Source organism: Ovis aries, chromosome 8 (genome assembly GCF_016772045.2).
Source record: "Ovis aries strain OAR_USU_Benz2616 breed Rambouillet chromosome 8, ARS-UI_Ramb_v3.0, whole genome shotgun sequence".
Lineage (NCBI taxonomy): Eukaryota > Metazoa > Chordata > Mammalia > Artiodactyla > Bovidae > Ovis > Ovis aries.
The window spans coordinates 73,704,155-73,722,594 of record NC_056061.1 but is presented as its reverse complement, the minus strand read 5'-3'; the positions used below and the strand labels follow the sequence as shown (position 1 = coordinate 73,722,594).

The 18,440-nt window shown below is 37.7% G+C and overlaps 1 protein-coding gene across 2 annotated transcripts in view; it reads right to left on the bottom strand.

Moving 5' to 3' along the window:
• TAB2 (TGF-beta activated kinase 1 (MAP3K7) binding protein 2) overlaps positions 1–18,440 on the bottom strand; it is an 86,284-nt gene that overhangs the window by 29,816 nt on the left and 38,028 nt on the right. For both annotated transcript variants that reach the window (XM_015097463.3, XM_042253587.1), the window contains one exon: positions 12,085–12,275. In XM_015097463.3, coding sequence (XP_014952949.1) covers positions 12,085–12,186 — 102 coding nt within the window. In that variant the 5' untranslated portion in view covers positions 12,187–12,275. The remainder of the gene's footprint in view (positions 1–12,084; positions 12,276–18,440) is intronic.

Genomic DNA, 18,440 nt, shown 5'->3' with positions numbered 1-18,440 from the left:
CTTGTGTTAACCAGAAGCCAACACATATACTCTCATTGCTATTAAAATATTACAAGATTAATCAGAGATTAGTTAGTACAATTATAACAGATACATTTGAGCCTTTTTTCTTGAGAAACTAATATTAATGCAAACAACTGAATTAAAAATCCTCATTACTGGGATGTCCCTGGTGGTCCAGGGGTTAAGACTTCATCTTTCAGTGCAGGGGGTGTGGGTTCAGTCCCTGGTCAGGGAGCTAAGACCCCACATTTGACTTGGCCAGAAAACCAGAACACAAAACAGAAACAATATTTTAACAAATTTAATAAAGATTAAAAAAATCCTCATTACTAAAGTAATGGTAAGTTCTCTAACAAACAATAATTATAATAGGAGTTTTTTTATAGTAGAAATAAAGAAAGGGGACAACAGAGGATAAGATGGGTTGGATGGCATTGCTGATGCAATGGGCACGAGTTTGAGAAAGCTCCAGGAGATGGTGAAGGACAGGGAAGCCTAGCGTGCTGCAGTCCATGGGATTGCAAAGAGTTGACATGACTGAGCAACTGAAATGAACTGAACTGACTGATTTACAGAACAGATTCATGCAAATATAGTAACACTGCAACTTATTTAAAAATGCAGTTTGAATGTCGAACAAAATATAAACACTCAACGTAAACATATTAGTTAGTTCAGTCGCTCAGTCATGTCCCACTCTTTGTGATCCCATGGGCTATAGCACACCAGGCTTTCCTGTCCATCACCAACTCCTGGAGCTTGCTCAAACACATGTCCATCGAGTTGGTGATGCCATGCACCATCTCATCCTCTGTCGTCCCCTTCTCCTGCCTCCAATCTTTCCCAGCAGCAGGGTCTTTCCCAACGAGTCAGCTGGCCACAGCACTGCAGCTTGCTACATAATACTTCGCATGTTCATGTGTTATGCATCATTCTTTCAAACCAACGCCCTTTTAGAAACTATTTTTTGTGGTATTTAAGTTAAAAAGTTCTAAAATTCGTAACAAAGGTGTCACAGTTCCTTACGTGCTTCCTCTTTAGTGTTAAAAATAAACAAACCACATATGTATATGTCTGTAATATAAGTTCAAGTTAGCCCCCAGAATCTGAGGGGCTGAGTTCACATCTTTGCCTTTAGACAGCATCAATAATTCTACTCCAGAGAAATGAAAAAAATAAAAACAAACCAAAAAATGACTGGATTGTTTCTTAAGAAGAGACTGACTAACCACTACTCACAAATTATCCATAAAAATATTTGCTGAACACCCACAATGTGTGCGATATTCTGTTCGGGACTGTGGAGGACTCAAATGATGTATAAACCCAGACTTTTCCTTAGAAGAGCTTGCAACTCAATTAGGGAAACAAAATATGGATTTGTGAAAAGGTAACATTTTAAAAGCATGAACATGTGCCAAATAATAAGTGGTACTGAAGTTCAACAGAGAGTTACTATTGTAGGCTACTGTAAAAAGGACTGTGTTCATGAAGGAGGTACAATCTCATTGATTTCCTTAGTAAATGGAGGACCTGAATAGGAAAAAAAGCATTCCTGCTGAAGGGAATGGCATGAGTAAATACAGACATAAATGTGACAGTAAGTATGTTCTAAACAAAGTAATTGGAATAGATCTGGCTGGAGTTTAAGGTTTCTATTGGAAATTCTGTGGAACAAACTGTTAGAAAATCAGATTGGGATTAAATAATTCACGGTTTTGAAAAATGAGTCACACTATGGAGTTTGGACTTTAATATAGGAAATGGGAAGAGCCAATCAACATATGCTAACAGAGAAATGAAGACACAAAGGGTCTCTGGGGAAGATAAAGAACTTCACTGATAATGAAAGAAGACAGGGTAAACTTTTTGACAAGATCAGTTAGAAGACATGAAATAATGACTGACTGTGAAAACAAATTATGAAAGACTACAAACAGTCTTTTCCTGATAAGCTCAGTTGGAAAAGAATCTGCCTGTAATGCAGGAGACCCCGGTTTGATTCCTCGGTAAGGAAGATTCCCTTGGAGAAGGGAAAGGCTACCCACTCTAGTATTCTGGCTTGGAGGATTCCATGAACTGTAGAGTCCATGGGGTCACAAAGAGTTGGACACGACTGAGTGACTTTCACTTCACAAATAGTCAACACAATTTGCTATAAGGGAGAAAGAGAATTCAAGGAGAACTGGAAGACTAAGAGCCTGACAGAAAGGGGAATTTTAGAGATAAAAAGGATGAATAGTCAGGTTAAAATGTCTATAGGTGATTTGACATGAGATAAAATCTTAGTAGAGAAAATGGTACTTAAAGGCATCTCCAAGTCTTGTTAAGAAATGGTAGTTCACAATTTTGAACAGGTAACACAAAAGAAAAGATTAGTGAGCAAGGTTGGACTTTTTTCCCTCTTAAACCAACAGTTCAAATCTTTCATACCATAAAAATCCTTTTATCCTACACATAGCTCTGAATTAACACACACTAGTTTTTCAAAGAAAATTTAAAAATTCATCACAATCTTTATCAACTGATTACTCTTTTTCATATTAAGACCTTATCTTTTTGCCAAACCTAACTGGTGCTTTTGCTTCAAACTAAGTTTATTGCTATTCCTAGTAAATTCTTCTCCCTTCTAAGTCACGAAAGACCTCATCTTCTCATCTCCTTTTTGCTAACATTCCCAAATTAAAATGCATATTCCCTACTAAATCCAATCCCACACTTCCTTTTCAAAAGCTGACATCCATATTTACAAATGTCTTAATTTCCTCGAGATCTCAAAAATCCCTAATTCTTTATAATCTCTCATTAGTATTAATATATCCTAATCCCAGCTACGCCATAACTCACAGGTCCTTAGGTTGTTTTTACTCTCTACAGACATTACTTCTTATTAGCAAAACCATGAAAGAGTTCACAGGGACTTTTATAAGGCTACAATAGGATAAAAGGAAATATACTTTTTAAACATTTTGTTTCAGAGAAGTTTAAACACATATAAAAGCACAGTAAATATCACAAGTCAAGTAAAGTGAAGCGGAAGTTGCTCAATTGTGTCTGACTCTGTGTGACCCCATGGACTATAAAGTCCATGAAATTCTCCAGGCCAGAACACTGGAATGGCTAGCCTTTCCCTTCTCCAGGGGATCTTCCCAACCCAGGGGTCAGACTCAGGTTTCCTGCATTGCAGGCAGATTCTTTACCAACTGAACCACAAGGGAAGCCCAAGAATACTGGAGTGGGTAGCCTATCCCTTCTTCAGTGGATCTTCCCAACCCAGGAATCAAACTGGGGTCTCCTGCATTGCAGGTGTATTCTTTACCAACTGAGTTATCAGGGAAGTCCAAATATCACAAACTCTCCTATATTCATTATCAATCTTTATATGGCAAATCTTTCTTCACCAATTTATCTGTTCCAGCTGCTCCTATGAAGCTAGATCAAGCCTGACATTATTTTGTTTCCATCTGTAAATACATCAATATGTATCTTAAAATATAACTGCAAATGGCATTATCATATCCTAAAATAATCAGTACTTAATATCACATAATATGCAAATAGTATTAAAGTCCCCTGTCTCGTAATATCACATAATATCCAAATAAGTGTTAAAGTCCCTTGTCTTGCAGTTATTGTTTTAGTTAGTTTAAATCAGGATCTGAGCAAAGTTCACATAATTTGGTTGATATGCTTCTTAGATATCTTATAATAATAATTAACCCTCTCCTCTTTCTATAATTTTCTAAGCCATTTGTTTTTTGAAAAATGGGTCATTTGTCCAGCAGAACTTCCCATCTGGATTGGCTGATTGCACCCTTGTGGTATGACTATTTCCTATATTTCACTGTAAACTATTTCACTACAGGTGTGTGCAGGTTCATGCACACAAGTTTTTGGCAAGTCCCTTTGTAGGCTTTGTTTCTTCTTGTATCACACAGGAGACACAATGATATATCTGCCTGTCTTTTTTTGACCTTAAGGCTGATTGGTAGGTTCTGATGTCACAGCTTGATCCAGCTAATGACTTTTAGCAGTCAGGGATCGTCACTGTTGAGAAACTTTATTAGGGGATGCAAAAGGGTAGTATTCCAATTAAAAGATTCCTTCTTCATGTATTGAGCTGCAATTCTTCCTCAAAGAATTTGATCTTTTCAACTATTACTTTTTGCACAGAACAAGCAGGATAAATAAATTCTCTTTACTGGTTTTTAGAATAATGAATTGGTGCCCTAGCAACTTCCAAAGGTGACACATTTTCAGTATCATGATAAACTCCTGTATCTTTAACATTCTGATATGTGTCAATGCTTGTCGTTTATGGTCATTATATCCTATCTTTAGGCTAGTGGGAATGATTCCACATTGGCTCCAGTGTACATAGGACGTGAGCCCAGTCGTCTCTTTCATAGCTTCCTTGCTTTCTAATATGACAAGAAGTTCACGATCACCTTGTCCAGCTCTTATCCTAGAAACAGGATCAGCTATTTCTCAAAGAAGCCCTGGTTACTTTAGTGGGAAATGGTACAGGACTCCCATTTAAGTGTATCAAAAGAGGTGGGGTGAGTTTTTAAAAGATTGAAAGTCACTGTTTTTTTGTACATATACAAATCTGCATTCTCTTCAAAATTACAGAAGAGTCTGAATTGTTATTTCCAGTTCATTTTTCGTTTCCCCCCAAGCTTCTTGCATAGACAGTATCAAAGTATACACTATAATCATCCTTCTCATACTTTGATTCATTCACTCTTTCAACCAATATTTACTGAGCATCCCATTAGGCAAGTAGAAAGGAATATAACTGCTGTCTTAAGGATCTCATGGTCCAGTGGAGGAAATTAATGTGTACATAAATAAATATAATGCACAATGGTAGGTGCTGTAATAGGAATATGGATAAGGTTTATGGGTGGAGGTCATCTGAGAAGACTTCAATTAAGGCTATAGTACTTAACTACTAAGGCTTACAAGTAATAATGCATTATTTTGAAAAGAAAAGCAATTTTAAACTTACAGATTTAACTGTCATATTAAGAGAATTAAAAAATAATGAAAATTTCAGTTAAAAAACTGAAAGTGCTAGCTACACATCTGTACACTATTCTAAGTTATGATTTAGTTACCAAACATGAATGCTAAAGATATGAATTACACCTGCTGAACAGCACAAAGAAATGATGTGAGTAGTTCCAAAAAGAGGGAGCTGAGCAGTAAAAAAAGTCAGAAGAGAACAGAAATGATACTGATACTTCAGTTCTGCCAAGATGTTTAAGAACATGTATACAAAGTGGCAGTGTGACATGATCCTTTAACTACTGATTTTTAATATTCTGTATATTATTATCTTTTTAATCTAGAAAAGTTCTGACGGAGAAGGCGATGGCACCCCACTCCAGTGCTCTTGCCTGGAAAATCCCATGGACGGAGGAGCCTGGTAGGCTGCAGTCCATAGGATCGTGAAGAGTCGGACACAACCAAGTGACTTCACTTTCACGCATTGGAGAAGGAAATGGCAACCCACTCCAGTGTTCTTGCCTGGAGAATCCCAGGGACGAGGGAGCCTGGTGGGCTGACGTCTATGGGGTCAACAGAGTCAGACACAACTTATGCGACTTAGCAGCAGCAGCAGCAGCAGCAAAGTTCTGAACCAGTATATTATAGGGAGGATAATATACTTGTCTTCAGAGAAAAGACAAAGAAGCCTACCCAACTGAGAAAGGGAGCTGCTGTTCAGTCATTCAGTCGTGTCTGACTCTTTGTGACCCCATGGACTGCAGTACACCAGGTTTCCCTGTCCTTCACCATCTCCCAGAGCTTGTTCAAACTCATCTCCATCGAGTCCAGTGATGCCATCCAACTATCTCGTCCTCGTCTCCTCCTGACTTAATCATTCCCAGTATCAGGGTCTTTTCCAGTGATTCAGTTCTTTCCATCAGGTGGCCAAAGTATTGGAGCTTCAGCTTCAGCATCAGTCCTTCCAATGAATATTCAGGGTTGATTTCCTTTAGGATGGACTGGTTGGATCTCCTTACAGTCCAAGGGACTCTCAACAGTCTCTTCCAACACCACAGTTCAAAAGCATCAATTCTTCAGCGCTCAGCCTTCACCATGGTTCAACTCTCACATCCATACATGACTACTGGAAAAATCATAGCTGTGATTATATGGATCTTTGTTGGTAAAGTAGTATCTCTGCTTTTTAATACACTGTCTAGGTTTGTCATAGCTTTTCTTCCAAGGAGCAAGCGTCTTCAGTGATGTCTGACTCTTTGTTATACCACAGACTGCAGACCACCAAGCTTCTCTGTCCATGAAGTTCTCCAGGCAAAAATACTAGAGTGGGTTGCCATTTCCTCCTCCAGGGGATCTTCCCAACACAGGGATCGAACCCAGGTCTCTTAGGTCTCCTTCACTGGCAGGCAGGTTCTTTACCACTAGCACCACCTTGGAAACTCGAGTAAGGGAGAGCAGCTCCCCAAAGAAAAGCTGTCACTAAATAAGAGCTATTTACACTACGTTTGAAGTGAAGTGAAGTGAAGTCACTCAGTCGTGTCCGACTCTTTGTGACCCCATGGACTACATGTAGCCTACTAGGCTCCTCTGTCCATGGGATTTTCCAGGCAATAGTACTGGAGTGGGTTGCCACTTCCTTCTCCAGGGGATCTTCCTGACCCAGGGATTGAACCCGGGTCTCCTGCATTGTAGACAGATGCTTAACCGTCTGAGCCAACAGGGAAGTCACACTACGTTTAGAGGTAGTTTATTTGCTGTGACAGTTTAAAAGTAACTTTCTAAATTTGGGAAGATTCACACCCTATTTGTATCCCTAGAGGAGTCTTCCCCATCCTTCACTTGTCACATTTTTGTTAAATCAGCTAGAAGACATATTGCTTGAATGCCCAGAAAGATTATCAACTCAATTTAAAAGAGCTGGGTATTGGGAAGCATGCCATACAATGTTGTGTTTTCATAAAACCAGATTAATATATTGAAGTTGACACTACTGAAAGCCCAAAAGAAATTCTAGATTATTCATTTTCTGTTTTCTTGGTAGTTAAAAACCTGTTTACTTATTTTATCTTTTTTAAAAATAGGTAATTTATTTACAAAGATCAAAGCAACACTAAAAGATACACATTGAGATGTCTCCTCTCATCTGGCCTGCTCCTTCTTGCCCACCATGGATAACCCATCTTTTATTTCATTTTTAATCCTTCCAGTATTTCCTCATGCAAACAGGGGCAAATATATATACATATGTATATTTATTTACAGATGTATTTATATACATCTATATATACTGTACATTTTATTTAACTTAATACACCCTGAAGATTATACTTTAAGAGCCTCTCTCTCCTCCCTCCCTCCACATTCTGGACAGTTCTCTCAGTAGCAAATCTTACACAGTTTTATTGAAGAATATCGTATTTTTCTATCTTTCAATGATTCAGTGAACATTCTCAGTATAGTCTTATCAGAGAACATGATTTAAAAAATTAGGAAGAGATATCCGAGTTATATAGCTCTGTGTATTCTTGCCACCTCTTCTTAATATCTTCTGTTAGGTCCACACCATTTCTGTCCCTTATTGTGCCCAGCTTTGCATGAAATGTTTCCTTGGTATCTTGAATTTTTTTGACCAGATCTCTAGTCTTTCCCAATCCATTGTTTTCCTCTATTTCTTTGCACTGATCATTGAAGAAGGCTATCTTATCTCTCCTTGCTATTCTTTGGAACTCTGCATTCAGATGCTTATATCTTTCCCTTTCTCTGTTGCCTTTTGCTTCTCTTTTTTTCATAGCTATTTTTAAGGCCTCCTCAGACAACCATTTGCCTTTTTGCACTTCTTTTTCTTTGGGATGGTCTTGATCACTGCCTCCTGTACACTGTCACGAACCTCCATCCATAGTTCTTCAGGCACTCTATCAGATCTAATCCTTTGAATCTATTTGTCACTTCCACTGTATAATCATAAGGGATTTGATTTAGGTCATATGTGAATGGTCTAGTGGTTTTCCCTACTTTCTTCAATTTAAGTCTGAATTTGGCAATAAGAAGTTCCTGATCTGAGCCACAGTCAGCTCCCAGTCTTATTTTTGCTGACTGTATAGAGCTTCTCCATCTTTGGCTGAAAAGAATATAATCAATCTGATTTCGGTATTGACCATCTGGTGATGTCCATATGTAGAGTCTTCTTTTGTGTTGTTGGAAGAGGGTGTTTGCTACGACCAGTGTGTTCTCTTGGCAAAACTCTATTCGCCTTTGTCCTGCTTCAATCTGTACTCTGAGGCCAAATTTGCCTGTTATTCCAGGTATTTCTTGACTTACTACTTTTTGCATTCCAGTCCCCTTAATAAAAAGGACATCTTTTTGGGGTGTTAGTTCAAGAAGGTGTTGTAGGTCTTCATAGAACCATTTAACTTCAGCTTCGTCAGCATTATTGGCTGGGGCATAGACTTGGATTACTGTGATATTGAATGGTTTGCCTTGGAAACGAACAGAGATCATTCTGTCCTTTTTGAGAATGCATCCAAGTACTGCATTTCAGACTCTTTTGTTGACTATGATGGCTACTCCATTTCTTCTAAGATCCCGGATTCTTGCCCACACTAGTAGATGGAATGGTCATCTGAGTTAAATCCATCCATTCCTGTCCATTTTAGTTTGCTGATTCCTAAAATGTTGACGTTTACTCTTGCCATCTCCTGTCTGACCACTTCCAATTTGCCTTGATTCATGGACCTAACATTCCAGGTTCTTACTTCTCTTTAAAGCACCAGACTTCACTTCCATTGCCAGTCACATCCACAGCTGGATGTTGTTTTTGCTTTGGCTCCGTCTCTTCATTCTTTCTGGAGTTATTTCTCCACTGATCTCCAGTAGCATGTTGGGCACTACTGACCTGGGAAGTTCATCTCTGAACTCCTATATTTGCCCTATATTTTTGTCTTTTCATACTATTCATGAAATAGTTCTCAAGGCAGAAACTTGCATGCAGGTTAGGAAGCAACAGTTAGAACTGGACATGGAACAACAGACTGGTTCCAAATAGGAAAAGGAGTATGTCAAGGCTGTATATTGTCACCCTTCTTATTTAACTTATATATGCAGAGTACATCATAAGAAACGCTGGGCTGGATGAAGCACAAGCTGGAATCAAGATTGCTGGGAGAAATATCAATAACCTCAGATATGCAGATGACACCAGCCTTATGGCAGAAAGCAAAGAAGAATTAAAGAGCCTCTTGATGAAAGTGAAAAAGTTGGCTTAAAACTCAACATTCAGAAAACTAAGATCATGGCATCAGGTTCCATCACTTCATGGTAAATAGGTGGGGAAACAGTGGCTGACTTTATTTTGGGGGGTTCCAAAATCACTGCATGAAATTAAAAGATGCTTGCTCCTTGGAAGAAAAGTTATGACCAACCTAGACAGCATATTAAAAAGCAGAGACATTACTTTGCCAACAAAGCTCCATCTAGTCAAAGCTGTGGTTTTTCCAGTAGACATGTATGGATGTGCGAGTTGGACCATAAAGAAAGCTGAGCACCAAAGAACTGATGCTTTTGAACTGTGGTGTTGGAGAAGACTCTTGAGAGTCCCTTGGACTGCAAGGAGATCCAACCAGTCCATCCTAAAGGAGATCAGTCCTGAATATTCATTGGAAGGACTGATGCTGAAGCTGAAACTCCAATACTTTGGCCACCTGATCTGAAGAACAGACTCATTTGAAAGGACCCCGATGCTGGGAAATATTGAAGTCAGGAGGAGAAGGGGATGACAGAGGATGAGATGCTTGGATGGCATCACCGACTCAATGGACAAGAGTTTGAGTAAACTCTGGGAGTTGGTGATGGACAGGGAGGCCTGGTGTGCTACAGACCATGGGGATGCAGAGTTGAACATGACCGAGCGACTGAACTGAACTGAACCTGAGTTGTAGAAGATACCGTCCCCTCACTGTTGCTGCTCCTTTTCAGACTTTCTTTAGTTTTTGACTCCATTTTTATTACCCTTCCTTCCTCTTTCATTTTCATTACATATCTGATATCAACAAATATGGACTACTGATTCACTCACCAAATATTCATTATGGGCCTTCCACTATTATTACTGTTATTCATATTGGTTGCTAACATTACTTAAGCACTCATTATGAATCAGTTATCCTACTAGCTGCTTTCCTGCATTATCACATTTAATTCTGTTAAGCTTTTTTTAAAGTTTCCATTGTACACTTGAGGAAAATGAGGGTCAGAGAAGTTAATTCAATTGCTGCCATTAACTGTCAAATATTGAATTCAAGTCTCTTTTACTCACAAAACATACGCTACTTGTTATTATTAAATTTTTAAAATGACTTCCCCTTAGCTTTACCTGAGGTATGATGGATAAATAAAAACTGTATATATTTAGGCTGGACAACATGATTCTTTTTAAAGGTTACAGTGGGAGGATTTAATATACTTATATGTTGTGTAATGATTACCACAATCAACACATCTACTATTCTACACAGCCAATTTTTTCTTTCTTCCTTTTTTATTTTTGCAGTAAGAATACTCAAGATCTGCTCTTTTAGCAAATTTCAAATATACAATAGAGTACTATTAACTCAAAACATATGCTTTTAAATAATGTACCACAGAAAGAGCCAGACATATTTGGAGAATTCCAACTAGCTGAGGATGATCATGGGAAAGGGTATGAGGGAGGAAGGACTAAGCAAGAGGTCATGCTGCAGAAGGCGGCAGGATTTTAGATCACAGATCTAGTATGCCCTCATCAAGATTTATCAGCTTTACTCTGAAGGGTATGGGTAACAACCATGGGGCTTTTAAGCAGGTAAATATGCAATAAAATCTGAATTTAAAAGGACATTTCTAGCAGAAGTGAGAAGGACAGATTGGAAAGACCAAAACTGGGTTAGACTAAAGGTGGTAGGCTAATTAAGTGTACAGAGAACAGGTGACAGAGTGTGAACAAAATGGAGTTACTTGATACCAAATACAGATATTGAGCCTTTTCAAGTTTCATATAATTTAAAACTTTAAAAATCATTCAACATGAGTAAATATGTCTGAGCCCCAATCACCTTTTTTCATCTCCATTTGAACAAGCTGAAAAACTGTTCTTGACAGAAAGATTTCCACTTTAACCAAATGAGAAAGTACACTATCACAAAATATTTAGAATTATGTATTTCTAAAATTGTATGTACTAAGAAAAATCTAAAAACGTATTAGAGAGTGATATTAAGTGGAAAACTTACAGAGTAAATTAAAAAATATAAAAATAAACTTTTTTCTTTAGAATTGGGACTTCAGGCATTGTCTAGTCAAATCCTTCCATTTTATAGATAAGAAAACTAAAGGACAAAAGAAGGCATATTACTTGTAAAATATGCTTAGGGCGCCATTTAGGATTAGATCCCAAGTTCCCTGATTCCTTATTTAATGATTTTCTCATTTTCTTTTTTTTTTAAATTTTTATCTTATTTTATTTTTTAAAATTTTACTTTACAATACTGCATTGGTTTTGCCATACATCAACATGAATCTGCCATGGGTGTACACGTGTTCCCAATCCTGAATCCCCCTCCCACCTCCCTCCCCATACCATCTCTCTGGGTCATCCCAGTGCACCAGCCCCAAGCATCCTGTATCCTGCATCAAACCTAGACTGGCGATTCGTTTCTTATATGATATTATACATGTTTCAATGTCATTCTCCCAAATCATCCTACCCCTATGAAATGGAAGACCTGGAATTTTTAAAAGTTCTGGCAAAATTGGGTAAGGGAGGAGTCAAGCAAGCTCATCGTAAATGTGGACCATGTATTAATGCTTTATATAAGATCTCACTTAATCCTCACATCTACTTTACAAAGCAGGTATTATCCATATGACAGATGGGAAACAGAGAGCCTAGAACTTGCTAAAGGCTAAATGACTATCAGACATCAAAGCTCATCTCTCCATCATACTGCACTAATGCCAAAGAAGATAAAAGTGTTTTCTTCCAATGTTTAAAAAAATACCAAGTTGTATTAATAAATTCAGAAATCATTAAACACTGACCTGTAACATGCACCTGGACACAACAACTTCAGGTACTTCAGGGAATTTTTGTCGCAGGTCATGCAAAACCTGAAAATCAATTTGGTGGCTTCCTTGGGCCATTCGTATCTTGCCTGATCAGGACTATTTGTACAACAGGCAATTCTAGGCCTTAGTGGAAACAGTACTCATCTCTTCTGTCCAAGCATTTTCTGTGAAAGAAAGAAAAAAAAATTTTAATGAGAACTATTATAGAATTAATATTATCATGGATTTAAAATTTCAATAAAAAGGGTATGTGCTTTAGTATCTATTTAGTATAAGTTATAAAAATATTCAGTCTTATAATGCTTGCAGTATAGTTGTCTTTTCAGTTTATAACTACCAATGGCAAACTTTAAAATTTTCTAATTCCTATGTATTTGTGTATGCTTTATAATGGATGTGCCTAAAGGCATTCAAATAAGAAATTACTGTCAAGGTTGTTTTAAAAGGGAAAAAATGAATAACGTCACTGATTTTTTTCTTAATTATCAGAGGAGAGCCTAAGGGAGTAATCTTATTTATTCTACTAAAATTTTTTAAACTTTGGATCCTAAAAAAGTTTGGTTCTACAAATAGCTTTGCATGCTCTATCTAAAAATGATCTATAAGTCAAAAAATATTTGATATTTTGTCTTTTCAGATGTACTTAATCCTTAAATGTGTAATCAATTCATTCTCAGGGGCTTGGTAGCATTTTATTTCCTCTGTCTCTATTAAATCAGTATTTTAAAATACTAATGCTTGAGCCCCAACCCCAGAGGTTCTGATTTGATTGGTTGGGAGCAACATGAGCATATGGATTTTTAAAAGCCCCCCAAGTGATTCTAATGTACAGTCCAAGTTGAGAAATACCCAATTTATTTATATCCCTAACATTCTTAACATAAACCATGTTTAATCTTAAAGCCTCTTTGGGATATAAATAGCATATAAATACATTAAACCTATATAACATATTAAAATTTTTAAAATCATACTATTTGTACAATAATTAAAATACAATTCATTTTAGAATAAATTTAACAATAAGACGATCTCTTTAAAACAAATTTCTTATCTGTAATATTTCTCTTTTCCATAAGCTTAAATACAAGTCTATAAACTCCATGAACACAGAAATTGGTCTCTCATGTCCCTTATTGCACACCTAGCACTCTGTAGACAGTTTCCAGCGTAACAGTAGATATTAAACACTTTTGAGTAAATCTAGTTATGACAGAACTCCTGAATCCTCAATAGAATAAAAGCTCATTTGGATATCATGTTTGGTAAAGACTTTCAAACTTTTTATCATCATTTGGTTAATTTTTCCCCAATTCTTTTGTCTGTGTGACTTCAGCTTAGCTACATCTCCTAGGTAAAAGCACTGCCAAACCAAATTATTTGCATTACAGATTTCCCCAATCTATTTCAAACACACACACACACACACACACACAATATTTTAGCATCCAATGTAATATTTCTACAAAGGGGTTGCAAGAGAAAAGAAGAGTACCGGAAATTCATAAATGATATTTAAACATAATATAAGGGACAGTAAACATGCTATATAGCATTGCTGATCTTGAGAAAGTCTCTCTGGACTTCACTCCAGTTATCAACTCATTTATCTGCCCATTCCCTCTTTCAGGCTAAACTCCTTGAAAGGATGGTTTATACTTTGTCTTCATTTCCCCCCTCTTATCACTTTAAAATCTACCAACTCAGGTTTTCATAGTTTTTCTTCACTGAAACTACTTATCAAAGTTGCCCAGGATCTTCAGATTGTTAAACTTAACGTCACTCCTCAAGCCTCATCTCACTAGATCTCTCTTCAGTTTATAAACCAGTCAACCACTCCCCATTCTCTAAACAATTTCTTCACTTAGCTTCTGAGATTTATACTCTTCTGGATTTCTACCCACCCACTGGCAGTTCCTTGTCAGTTTTGTCAGATCCTTCTCTGGACATCTAAACATCAGTGAGTTATGCAGTTCAGACCTAGGGTTTCTTTTCGATTACACCTACGTTCCTCGTCAAGGTAATCTCAACCAAACACACTACTTTAAACAAAGGCTTTGCAAATATCTATGTCCAACTCCAAGGGAGCTCTTTCTCCCTTGAGTTCCAGGCTACATGACCAGCTGCTTTCTTCACATCTATGTCTGGATATCTAAAATTCACTTCAAACTTAGTATGTCCAAAATTGAACTCTTCATTTCCCCTACCCAGACCAAATCTTTCCCAGTCTCTTTCACCTCCATATATGGTACCATCAGTCACTCAGTTGGTCCTTCTCACATGCCATATCTAATCTATCATCAAGTTTTGCTGGCTATCTGCAAAAGAATTATTCTGAATCTGATCACATTTTCCCACCTCTATTACTACTGCTCTTATTCAAGCCATGATCACAGCTCACCTAGACTGCTACTGCCAAGGTCTCCTCCTTGCTTAACTCTTTGCTCCACCCCTACCTCTTACTCTACTGAACAGAGTGATCCTTGTGAAAAGTAAATCCGAACAATCATTTCCCCAGCACAAAATCCTGTAACACAAGACCCCTGGCTAACTACCACCTGGGACTTCATCTCCTACCACTGTCTTTGTTTCCTCAGTTCCACAGAGTTCCCTCACACTGGTTATTTCTCAAAGAGAAGCTAACCTCATTCCTCCCTTGGGTCTTTTAGACTTGTGGCCCCTTTTGCTTGGAACCCTTTCCCCTCAGATATTTGCATGGCTCTCTCACACTTCACTAAGAAGTCTGATCAGACTGCTTCCTTGACCAATCTTTCTACCTAGAATATTGCCACACTTCTCTCCTCTCCTTCCCTATCACATCTTCATACCTTGGTTTTACTTCATAGCATTTTATCAATACTGACATATCTACTTATCTACCTACCTGCCTAACCTTAAAGCGTGAGCTCCATAGGATCAAGAACTTCAAAGTTTACAGCTGTATTCCCAAGGACCTAGGTCCAAGACATAAGATTTGTTGGATGAAATAAAGGCTTTACTGTATGGGTTCTTCATGTATTCTGCTTCTAAAATGCATTTCAAGTAATGTAGATTTGGAAATTATAATTTGAGGGAAAGGCAAATAAATAAATCCTCAGTCTAAATTCAGGACAACCTTTCTTATTTAAAAGAGGATGAAAATAAATTTCAACTCATTATTAAAACATAAACAGAAATCTCTCAAGTTCTTTGAAAAAACTCTTATATGACTATCAAGTATACTAACAAGAAAATTGTTCAAAAGCACAATTGTATTTTAGGGATTCCACTTCTTGAAATGGCAAAGTAGCTCCTACTGGACTGATGCTCTCACGAGTAGCTTCTGTAAATAGACAAAACATAAAGAGCTTGAAAACAGAAACAGCAAAGTGGGAGTGGTGGTGCTGGGGGTTGGGAGGAGGAGAAGCGAGTCAGTAGTTGCAAGAAGTAGACAACATGGGGTGACTTTCCATTTTTTAAATGGTTTTTACCCAGAGAGCACATCCCAGTTGTTTTTGCGCAACAAAAGCCCAAACAAGTAAATCTTCAGTCTAATTCGCTTAATGAACCAAAGGGCAGATTTTGCCATGACCACAATAGCTGAAAACCTAGTGAGTAAATCACCGAAAGGAGAGAAACACCAAATTTTGTGTATAGTATCTACACATCTCTCTGGTTCCCAAACTGTACAGACGAGATTCCAAGAAATCAGGCTAAGGTTAAAGTAACAGAAGTGAAGTTTCAGTTTGTAGTTTAAGTTCAGCCAAGTTAACTGCCTACTAAAACAAACAAGCAAGCATGCAAACCACTAACCAAACATCAACACATTCTAAAGGAACACAATAAACTTCAGTCTCTACAATGTGTCATTCATAACATCCAAGTTATAATCTAAAATTATTACACAGAAGACACAGGAAAAACTGACCCATTGTCAAGAGAAAGGCAACTGAGGGAGACCAAGCCCAAGATGACCCAGATGCTAGAATTAGCACATAAGGATTTTAAAGCAGCTATTTTAACTATGTTCAGGAATATAAGGGCCAATATGCTTAGATTTCTCAGTCAAGGAAAAAAGAACTATAAAAGAAATGTAAATTCAAGAAGTGAAAAATAAAATGTCTGAAATAAAATTCACTGGCTAGGTTTAGTCACAAATTGGAAATGACAAAAGAGTCAGTGAACTTGAAGACACAGCAATAGAAATCATTAGAACCTGAAGGATGGAGAAAAAAAAAAAGACTGAGCCAGGGAAATGAACCTAGCTCAGGGACCTGTGAGAAAGAATCAGTAACTCTTAACATACCTGTAACTGGAATTCCAGAAGGAAAGGGGGCAGAGAATGGGATAGAAAAAAGTATTTAATGAAACAGTGTCTAAAAATTTCCCCAAGTTAGTAAAAGATCTAAATTTACACATCAAGAAGAACTTGACTGGCTCCCTGTCCATCTTGGAGGTTGTTCTTGGTTGGGAACCATTTCACACCTAAAGCAGGAAGACGGTGGTCACAAGGAAGACAATAAAGTTGCCTAAATCACTCAGCTCTAGACTCTGTATCAACCCAAGATTCCAACTTCTTAAGAAAAGTGGCAAGCACATGTTGGAGTACATGCAGGCTCTGAAAATGGTAAGATGAGGCAATGTGAAACTGGTCATCCTCATCAACAACTGCTGAAACAGAGAATTACGCCATGTCAGCCAAAACTGGTATCCATCTGCAGTGGCAATAATGTTGAATTGGGCACAGGGTATAGGAAATACCAGAATACACACCATGGCTATCACTGATCCGGCTGATTTGGTATTGTTAGAAGCATGCCAAAACAGATTAGTGAAAAGTCAATCATGGAAAAATTTTCTATAATAAAACTGGTCAGAGTCTGCTTTAAATACAACAAACAAGCAAAAAGATCTTGATCAAGAAGATCAGCAAGTCTTAAACAGGAAAAGCCAGAGAAATCACATGTAGGCATAATAGTCACAGTGCTGAAAACCAAAGAAAAAGAAAATCCCAAAAGCAGTCAAAGAAATAAAATAAAGGGCAACAACAATTTAAATGAAGGCTGACTACTCATTAAAGACAGTGAAGGCCAGAAGATACTGAAAAGACAAAATTCAAGTGCTGAAAGGGAAAAGAAACAATTAACCCATATTCTGCATCCACCAAAAGCAGACTTTAAGAACAAAGCAAGGTAACTATTTTTAAATGTAGCCTGTGGGTGAGTGAATAAGCTTTACAACTAAACACACTGTTGAAACAAATAGGTATTTATTTAATTTTGAAAGGAAAACCTAGAAATACCTTACAATTTAACCTGGAAAATTATTTCTAATAATAAACAGAAATGTATTTTCTATGGTTAAGATGCAAAATGACTGCTCTTCTGAGAAAAGAATAAAGAAATCATGCTTTACAGGAATGCTCCTAACAATAGGGGTAAAATTCTAGCACCTAACCTGCTGCCAGCTCAAATAATCTGGGAGTAAGCTCTTAATGATTTTAAATAGTAGCAGAGTGTACATGCTGCTGGGTGCTGTGCTCAGGCACTGAGTTGTGTCTGACTCTGCAACCACATGGACTGCAGCCTGCCAGGCTCCCTTGCCCATGGAATTTTCCAGGCAAGAATACTGGGGAGGATCACCATTTCCTCCGCCAGAGGATCTTCCTGACCCAGGGACTGAACCTGCGTCTCCTGCACTGGCAGGAGGATTCTTTACCGCTGAGGCTGCTGGGAAGCCCAGCAGAGTATATACAGCACTACAAACCCAACCGTAAGTATACTGGAAAGATTTAAAAAATGTGCCATGTTATTTCCTTTCCTAGAGTATGTAAGCAACTTATTTCTAACCTCTCAATATTATGACAGTGCAGAGTACTAAGTATCAGTTAATGGCTCAGACTTCATGTCGTGATAATCATCAAGTCTTCATTTCACTACCGTTCACTATGGTGAATTCTTCCAGGACTGTAACAGTGGTATGACACATGCAACTGTTAACCGTACTCCCAAGAAGAGACCATAGCCTCCAGATTAAAAAACAACAACAACAAAGAAAAGCAACAGGACTTACAGGTCTGAACAGAATTTGAGCATTTATGAGGTACCTGGATATTTAAAACTGGACTATCATCATCCATTCACAATCCATGAATTTAAGGAGTGCCTAGTACACAGCAGATAACCATGCTGGAGATACAAGTATTAGAGTCCATACCCTTGCTCTCCAGGTCACAGAAATTCCTGGATTAAAGACACATCAAAACAAGCTAATAATTTACATAACTATTTTAACTTGCCCACTATTTTATCTTCTGTCTCCCTTCTGCTACCAGATCTGCTGACTGCTAT